Below are 9,892 nucleotides of genomic sequence, written 5' to 3' on the forward strand. Positions count from 1 at the left end.
GTTATACAAACTTAACAAAATAAAATGAAGACACTTGACCACATTGATAATAGATAATGACAACTGATAATAAATTATAATGTAAAGATTTCAAAATAAATAAATAAAAACTCGTAGAAGGAAACAGGGGTGGCTCTACTTGTTAATCAGGGTGGTCATGTGACCACCTGACTTGAACTTTTTTATTTTATATACCTTAAAAAATTAAATTTTAAATTAATATTGGTTGTTGATCACCCAAAAAAAAAGATCTTGACCATCCTAAGTAAAAACTTGAACACCCTAAATAAAAATTTTAGCCCATTAAGAATAAAATTTGCATATTTTAAAATTGCTATTTCTCCAAAATTGCAATTTTCTAAAATAAAATTGCTATTTCTCCTAAATTTTGGTCCATTGAAGATTGAAACAAAAAATTGTGATAAATGTTATTTTCACAACACTTTCACAAATAAATCCTAAGTGACAGATTATTACTAACTGTTACTAATGAATAAAAAGATAATTTCAAAAGTAGGTTCAAATTTGTACCAATAATAACTTACCATTTAGGATTTGTTGTGATAATATTGTGGGCATAGCACTTCTAAAAAATTGCCCAAACAAATACAAATTAGCCCAAATCAAACATTTAATTTTGATTTTTTTAAATTGTGATTTCAAAATGCATATTTTAAAATTGCTTCCCCCCCACCCCCCCCCCCAAAAAAATGCACATTTTCAAATAATTAGTCTGTTAGCGTTTGCTAGATGAATTTATGTGACATTTCGTACACACACATGCACTAAAGTAATACCTGAATACATGATTAATATAATTGCTGAATGCTTATGTTGAATATGTTAAAGGATGAACTTATAGTTTGCCATTTATTCTTTTGCTAGTACTATGAATAATTTTCTTATGAGAAAATCACTTCTATGAAAAGATTCATCATTTAAACAAATTCGTATTGACTTGAATAATTTTCTTTTAAATCCTAGGGTATGAGCAAATTTCTCATCTTACAAAGAGGTTCTTGACAACCTCTTGGCCACAATTTCCCTAAAAACGAAATTAGTAGAGCATTGAGTCGATTAATCCTAATTAGTTTAAGGAATACAAAAATTGGTTGGAACAAATCATAAAAAATGATGATGAATTTTGTTTATATTATTACATATTTAAGCAAGATGTTAGAAATTAAATGAGAGATCAATAGTTTAATGATTGCTTTGTTGTGTTCATTGAAAAAAATCTAGCTAATAGTATTGAAAATAAAACTATCATACAATGATTTCGAAAGATGAAAAATTTAAAACCTTATATATTTTTGGGTTTTTTTTGTGATGTCAGTATATTAAAATTTTATTTTTATTAAAATTTGTTTAATTCAAGTTTTTTTAATGACTACATTGTAAAAATTCTTAGAGCCTATATTGGAAGGAAATTATAAAACTTAATGTATTTAAGTGTTTTTTTTTTTTTTTTTTTTTTTTTTTTGCATAGACAATTTGATAAATTCAAGTTTACTTTTTTTTTTTTTTTAATTTATGTTTCTTAATAATCTCCTAAAAAAATTTGAGAGCCATCCTAGCATATATATTTTTTTAAAGACAAAGTAGCTTTCTATTGTTTTTCTCTCTTTTTTATGTTTTTAAATTCAAGTTATAGATCTCTCTCTCTCTCTCTCTCTCTCTCTCTCTCTCTCTCGTTGATTTAAGCATTAACTCAACACAAATCTTTGATATCGTTTAGAAGAACTCCGAAATGTCTCTTTTGATCAACCTCGCCTCACTACAAGAAAAAAGGGCTATTGCAGCGGGCTAGAACCACCGCTAAAGCCCAAAAAGCGCTACTAAAGGTACATTCGACCTATAGCGGCGGGCGCTACTGCGGCAAGCTGTCTCGTCGATGTTGCAGTGCCGCTATAGGTCGATTGCGGCGGTCGAGAAAAGCACCGCTATAGATGTACCTTTTAGCGGCGGGTGAAGGTTTATTGCGGCGGGCATAAAACCGCCGCCATACATGTTTAGAATTTGTGACATTGACCTTTAGCGGCGGTGTCATGCTCGCTGCTATTGGTGTCTACCTTTAGCAGCAGGAAAATTGTGACGCTATAAACAATCAATCAAAACAAACTAATTGTATTTTTAGCGACGGGTAAAAACGCCGCTATAGGTATTCATTTAGAATATAAAATGTGCACCTTTAGCAGCGCTTTTTGACCGCCGCTATAGGTATTTTCTTTTTTTTTTCGTGGGTTTTAAAACCACTATTTGCTAATAAATAAATGGTTCATAAACCTGTTACAAAGAACCTGTAATAGTTTTAGCTCTACTAACACAATACCACAAATGTAACTAATTAACAACCCCACAAATGTCTTGAAACTAACATAATATTAACATAGAAATATATTATCAAATACATAACATTGTCTATAACCACCATCTTAAAATTAACAAAAAATAGATGTGGTCATTTGAATAAAACAACCGCTGAAATTAATCTAATACTATAATCAAAGTTCCAAAGTATTTAAAAATATCCTTCCAAACACTTGCAAAAAATGCAGTTGTTCTTCCATAGTTCTTTGTACACAAAAAAGTCCAAGAACTCCAAGATAAAACTTATAAGCTTCTTGGTTGATGAGATGCGGTTGATGATTTGGGGAGAGCTAGAGATTGTTCGATCAGAGGAGCGTCCTACATACAAAGTATGATTACTTAATAAGTGTGTATAAATGAAAAAAATGACAAAAAAATATTACCAAGGTAAAAAACGGGAACGAGTTAAATGAAGACATGTTTCTTGATCTTTTAGGTTGACCATTATAGTTTGTCTTGATATTTTATTGGAGGACCTCTCTTTGCAGCTTCCTAGTTTTGAAAATTTGAAATTACAAAGCAGAGGCACAACAAGACAACTGATGGGATCAAATCAAAATGATTGGTGTTGGGAGGTCCCTTGATATAGAATTCAAAGGACGCAAAGGTGTCACCACATAATTCCATAAACATCTATTAATAACATGGTGCTTATAGAAATCTTTTTTCTTCACCACCCTTTATCAATGTTACAGATCAATAAATTCATACCGTCACAATTCACAAGTAAATACTAATTATTAAATCAATAAATATCTTTCCAGCTAATGTAATTACTAAATATGTAATTATCTTTCCAACTAATTACCACAAGTAAATATTAATTAGCAACCATACATTTAACATTCCTTTCCTACTCTATATAAATTGACACTCAAGTCATTTATCATACCTGATTGCATTGTGTAGAAATTTGTTGCATTTGTTGAAGCATGCGAGCCATTCTTTGCTCCATTTCTTCAAATTGACTAACTTGTTCCTTCATTTCGTCAAAACCTACTAGTTTCTCCTCCATAGTAGTCAAGGAAGCCTTCAATTGTGCAACTTCATTGTCCCTTGCTTGACTTAATTGTATTTCACTGTCCATGAGAGCAATCTTGCTACTTTGACCACTTGGGGTTGGACCAAATCCTACCCCATGAATGCGACCTTTGCGCTCCTTACCCATTACTTTGGCAAACACATCATCTGTTGGCCATGCAATACTACCACTTGTGTCAAATGACTGCAATTGATTCTTAGGGTCAACCAACAATTCCTTCATTTTGTCTTGATATTTAAGTTTGAACAAAACAAAAAAAAAAAGTTAGAAATCATATAGTTAAAATGACCCCACAACATATATATACATATATATAGGATAGGACAAGCAAGCACCAATAAAACCCAGAACGATGCAAAAATTATGCACACAAAGCTAGTGTCCCCCTCACCACAACCAAAGGCACCAGTGCCAAAATTGTTGGTGCTACTTTGCCACAACAACTAGTAACCCTTAAGAGAAAATTGACATTCTACAAGCAACTCACCACATGAACCTCTCCAAAAAAAGAAAAAAAAAAGGAAGTCAAATACATCCACTAGGTATGCTATAATATAGCAAAGGAACTAAACATAAAGGCCTCAACTTAGTAAGAATAACATTTCCACAATAAAATGAAGTTTGCTATGTAATCCAACAATCAAATGACCCCATTACATCAAAAAACAATCAGAGTAAATTTTTATGTACAGATCTCCAGTTACATAACAATTGTCAGCTTGGTGGAGGTACATAACATACACCACTGGTTGCATTTCAAATATTTTGAACTAAGTCCATATCAAATGCTTCAACCATAATGACAATAAGAAAAAAAAAAAAAAAGGGGAAAATAACACACACATAGTCCAAAATAGTTCCTTTTCTGCTTTGTTTGGATACAAGAGTACAATAACAATTGCTACAAACTAAACAATACCACTTAAATTGATGCTCATAATAAAAAATAGAGACCAAATACAAAAACCAACAATGAAAACTATTTTAGAATTCAAAACAAAATCTACGACTTTTACCAATGAATCCCATAATCTGTAAAAAGCATTGATAAATACAAAACCCCATCTCTCACACTCAACACCAATAACAAAATTCAAAGCCCCATTATATAAAGTTTCAATCTTTATATATACCAAGGACCAAAAAAACGAAATACCCAGATGGCAAAACTGATCAAATCAAGCATTAGAACAAGAATTACACAAACACAATCACAAATTAGGCCAAAATAACCAAAACCCATCAATGTTTTGGACATTCAAAACAAACCCAGATAATATTTTCAACGCAAAAGGAAGAGTTAAAAAAAGAGGGGCTAACCTTTCGCTTTTAGGTCATCTGAGTCGCTATTATCGAAGGTAAAGGTGAAGGATTCTAAGCTCTGAGCGTGAGGTGGCTAATGCTCTACGATTCGAAAACCCCTTGGGTTTTTTCGGAGGTAGTAAACGACATCACATAAGAAGCACCTGAGTTTGATTGCTTAAAAAAACTTCGTAAATAGATGGTACCGATGAGCTAGTTAAAAATAAAATAAAATTAAAAAAAGAAAAAAAAAACTTACGGTGAGAGTGGGTGTGAAGAAAAAGACCGTGACCTCCGGAGCTGCGGCTACACGGTTTCGAGAGCGGTACACAATTTTGTCGACAGAGGTTTGGTGAGATGGTGGTTGTTTTGTAGTGGTGGTGAGGGATTTTTTATTCTTTTTTAGTTTATTGGCTAGTGGTGGGTTGATTTTGGGTTGGGGTTTACGGTGGTGGCAGGTGGGTGGGTGGGTGATGGTGGCTAACGGTGACTGTGGGTTTGTTGGGTTGGCTAGTGGTAACTATGGATTTACAATGGTTTGTTTTTGTATGTGATTTGGTGGTTGGGGATTGGGTGGTGGTGGTAGCTATGGTTATAGGTTTGTGGGTAGTGGTAGAGATGAGATAGGGAAGAGATCTTTGAATTGTCTAAGAGAGAAAGAGTGTGTGTGTGTGGGGGGGGGGGGGGGGAAAAAAAAAACGAAGGGAAAATTTAGGACCAGCGCGCTGGGGGAAAGTGGGAAACATAAGGGCCTATTGCGGTGGGTCATTGACCCGCCGCAATATCTAAGCTTGGGGCCGTTGAAACCTAGTCTATTACAGTGAGTCATTGGCCCACCGCTGTAGCACGCCGCAATAGATCTCATGTATAGCGGCAGGCCCAAAATGTGCCGCAATAGGCTTGCTGCAACTACTTGTTTTTCTTGTAGTGCCTCTAACACAGTCATTATCGGCTCAAATTAATCACAGCATGGAAGGGTTCGACGTAGATTTGTTGCTTATACCAAGCATGTGAGGAGGAAGAGTATTGCTACTGCCTACACATTTTTTAATTGAAACTCTTAGGCCTTAGCTTGAACAGGACTTGAGTACAAACTTGGTGTGTTGTTTATGTTATATTTATGTGTTTTGGGTGTGGATTTTTATGAGATTTTTTCTTCTCTTTGGTCAAGGCTTCAAGCTCATGACCCGCCTAAGGCTCAGCCGTGGGGGTGTGGACAATTTTGTTTTTGTCCGATTGGTTAGCTGTCATGTTATCGATAAAATTCTTTGTGATAAGGTTTTTGAAATCGAATCAATCTATTCTAAAATGAATGGATAGATAATTTGCTCATATTATTAGTGAGATAAATAGATGCTATATGGCAATGAATAATATCACATCCACAATAAATCCTATGACCTATGTGGCAAATTCTTACGGGTTATAATCTAAGTCTACTATTGAAATTATTTTTTTCTCTACAAATAACAACTTATAACTTAAGATTTGTAGTAAAATTGTTGTGAAAATATTGTGAATGTAGTATTTTTCATATTGTAATAATTAAAATTTGTTAAATATTGACAATGTGCCAAAATCCAATTCACTTAATTCAAAATGAATAGATGGGATTTATAAATTCTACCATATAGTTATACTAAAAACTCTAGAAAAATCTTAATACATAATTTGTAGTAAAATTTTAAAACTAAAATTTATATAAATTTTTGATGTGGTGAGTAGTTATTGGTAAGTGAAAAATTGATATTAGCGGTGAACCTAGATGGGAACCAATAAAAATTGGCTACAGTAATTGTAGGGTCAATTTTTGTAGCCCAAGCCCAAATTGTTTGGATTATGAGCCCAATGAACCCAGAACAATGAATTTGTAGAGAGTGAGCGAAAGAGCTAAGCTGATTGTGAACTAAACAATAGTTAACTCTGGTATTGATGAATGAACTGATATAAAAACACACTTCAAAACTTTCCAATTTGATGTCTGAGGAGGAATATTATTGAATGAAAGATGAATACAATTCCTAGAGTTATATTTGATGTCAGGGGTCTTCTCCACATTAATGCGGCCAGAAAAGCAGATGCAGTGCATTTAATGTGGTAGTGGCAGCTTTTCCTTTTAGATATTTCTCCATTCTTCTCATCTCCAGGCATGCCCAAAGCTTATCCAGATCACTGAAGTCGTTAGGAAGATCACTCAAGCCCTCTAGATATTTACTTAACCAAGAATTTTTGCATCCGAGGAGAATGACCTCTTCGGACCACTGGTTCTCTCTTCGGACTGTTCCCCCTTCATTTTCAAGTATCTTCCTTTCATACGGACTCCTTCTCAACAGCCTTCACCTCTTCAGACACACAGTATCCTTTAAATAGGGCCTTAGGCCTAATACATAAGTTTGAGCTTCCACCCCCTACAATAGCCCCTCAAAATTTTAATTTTTCCCTTGTATCCGAGGAGAAAAAATAGGATTTTGATTTGTTACGGAATAAAAGTCAAAAAGTACAAAACTATTTGAGTTCACACGTGTAGGAGCATAGATTTAGGCGCTTCATAACTGCTGCTGTCATTTCAATATTCCCAAAGCGCTATTAATTACTCTAGGCGGTGTTTTGTCTTTGTTATCCAACGATGGACTACTGATCCAACAGATGTGATTCTTCCTCGAAATTTGGGTGGGATGACTCCTACCCCTTCGTTTGTCTCCATATAAAGCCCCAGAAGAGGTTTTTTTCTCTTTTACTTTGCAGATTCTTAAACCTACCAGCGAACTAAAGCACTCAAATCCACTGAGCTCTTCAATTATCGAATCAAAATTTGCTCTACGAGTTTAAAGATCATTCTCCGATCTAGTTCGTGTAAGTTCTTATTTACTCAAATCCTACATCTTCTTCTCGGATACCTTCCTTGGCCTTCGAGTAGTCGCTCCCCAGTCACTACGTTTAGAGTCTCCTTTTTCTTGTTTATCTAAGATGGGTAGATTTCAGTATCTGGTGGATAGCCCCGCTCAGATGGAGGAGTTTAGGGCCACATACTACATACCTCAAGATATGGGTTTGAGATATTGCCCTCCAGAAAAAAATACTAACAGATCGAAAGTCTGGTGAAGTAATAGTCCCCATCATCGCCTTCTTGGAAGGAGGAATGACTATCCCTATGGGTCCATCACCACTAATTACCTTCAAAACCATAGGCTTAGTCCTGAACAATGTGCGCCTAACGTCTTTAGAATATTAGGAGCCATTGACGATTTGAACGGTCATCTAGGATTGGGACTCACCTGGCTGGACGTGGTACATATGTACGAGTGTCACAGTTAGAAATGAGTGGGATATTATCTGAAATCCTGATCCGACACTGTCAAGCTCATCTCCTGCCTTCCCAAATCTAACAAAGGGATGAAAGACGACTATCTGATCGTCTTGGGCGTGTGGCATGACAGTCTTCACTGCCCAACCCGACCAGGAGAGCCAGGTGGGGGCATCCTAGATTTAGGTTTGCTAACAGGAGATTTAGGATCGATGTTTCTTAACAATTTTATCTTCTCTGTTTTATTATTTTCAAGTTTCTGACTAAATTCCGTTGCGATGTTGACAGATAAAGACCACGTTTCTCCTCGGCTGAGTCTTATAAACACCGTCGTGCTCAACTATCTACAATGATAAAAAAAAATTATGAGTGAAGACGGGCAACTCTAGTCGATTCCACTTATTCTTGGTTACACGCCCAAACCATCCGATTTTCAGCCGGTCGGCAACACAATAAGACAAGGAGATTATCGCATCAACTGCATCAACGTTGCTCGGAAAGACTTTTTGGCTCCGTTTGATCTTTCCCCTATGCCACATCCAAATCCACAGGGTGTACCTCTACTCGTCCAGCCAGTTCAACAGATTCCCCTCGAACTAGCAGCAGAAAGCGAGGGTGTTGCTTCTTCGACTTCATCACTCAAAGAGCAAATTGATAAATTTACCTTCTGAGAGGCCTTAGAAGAGGTTCGAGTAATACGCGTTTCGAAAGCCGAGGAGGAAGTTGACAGGCAATCTAGTGTCCGCCCTCCTGTCTTGATAACAGCTCTTCCAAAAGACTCTTCGGAAGAAGAAGACGACATGGCGAGCTTGAAAGATTTGATGAAGATTAGGAATAAAAAAGCTGGGCCCAATGAGACTGGTATGTCTCAGCTAGTCGTTAGTCTTCCTCCACCACCTCCTCAAATTCCCTCTGATCTCAGCCTAAAAGCATTGCCAGATATGAAGAAGAAGAGGCCCATTATGATTAACAAAGAGAGGGAGGTGGTGCCTCCAAAAGGGGCAAAGCAACAGAAAGTAGATAAGGGCCAGCAAAGCAAAAGGGCTTCGTCCACTGAAAGCTAAAACGAAGCTCTTGCCGCTGAGGTGCGCCGAGGGTCTGAAGGGTGACTAGAGATTTGATTCAAGCCTTGCTCATAGCATCGTTCCCTACCCTCTACATGATGGGCTTCGAGGTTACCTCTTGCGATGATGTTCCTCTTTGTAAGAAAATGATTCACTGATTTGTCCGAGATTTCTGCTTGTAAGTGACATCCTGCTCATCTTCGAAATCTTTATCAGAATGCAAAGAAATCTGTTTTCTCTTTGCATGGCGCAACTCCTCTTCAGCCTATCAATTTCTAGTTGCATATCTTGGTTCTTCTCTGCATGAGACACGTGACTTCCACCACGCGGCTAGCTTCGATCAGTATGCGTAGTATGCACACTACCTTCACGATCTCGTCTCTGCTCCAGATTGAGAAAAAGTCTACGTGTTGGATGCCCTAGATTCTGCTGGTTTACCTGGTTCAGCCATTATCAACTATTGCTTCCACTTTCGCTCAAGCTCTTCCACAGACGGCGCCAATTGTAGGGTCAATTTTTGTAGCCAAGCCCAAATTGTTTGGATTATGAGCCAATGAACCCAGAACAATGAATTTGAGAGAGTGAGGCGAAAGAGACTAAGCTATTGTGAACTAAACAATAGTTAACTCTGTATTGATGAATGAACTGATATAAAAACACACTTCAAACTTTCCAATTTGATGTCGAGAGAGGAATATTATTGAATGAAAGATGAATAAATTCCTAGAGCTATAGTTCACTTCTTTCTTTCTTTCCCCCCCCCTTTTCCAGAGGCTTTTTTCCTATATAGCATCCTCCCTCATCATCTTT

The 9,892-nt window shown here is 36.4% G+C and overlaps 1 protein-coding gene and 1 long non-coding RNA gene across 3 annotated transcripts in view; both read right to left on the reverse strand.

The window, feature by feature from the left end:
- Positions 1-2,363: 2,363 nt before the first annotated feature.
- Positions 2,364-3,925, reverse strand: LOC136062606 (uncharacterized). Of its 2 annotated transcripts, XR_010624340.1 has the most exons (3): positions 3,804-3,925; positions 3,263-3,639; positions 2,364-2,688 (listed from the first exon to the last, which is right to left on the reverse strand). It is a non-coding gene; the product is annotated as an uncharacterized LOC136062606 (long non-coding RNA). The 2 variants fall into 2 exon arrangements; XR_010624339.1 differs by having other exon boundaries at positions 3,263-3,925.
- A 5,308-nt stretch (positions 3,926-9,233) lies between these two features.
- The window catches only part of LOC136062600 (uncharacterized), a 5,567-nt gene continuing 4,908 nt past the window's right edge, over positions 9,234-9,892 (reverse strand). The window contains exon 3 of the mRNA XM_065761832.1: positions 9,234-9,272. Within this exon, the coding sequence (XP_065617904.1) occupies positions 9,234-9,272 (39 nt within the window). The remainder of the gene's footprint in view (positions 9,273-9,892) is intronic.

Source organism: Quercus suber, unplaced genomic scaffold (assembly GCF_002906115.3).
Source record: "Quercus suber isolate HL8 unplaced genomic scaffold, Cork oak 2.0 scaffold_431, whole genome shotgun sequence".
Taxonomy (NCBI): Eukaryota; Viridiplantae; Streptophyta; class Magnoliopsida; order Fagales; family Fagaceae; genus Quercus; species Quercus suber.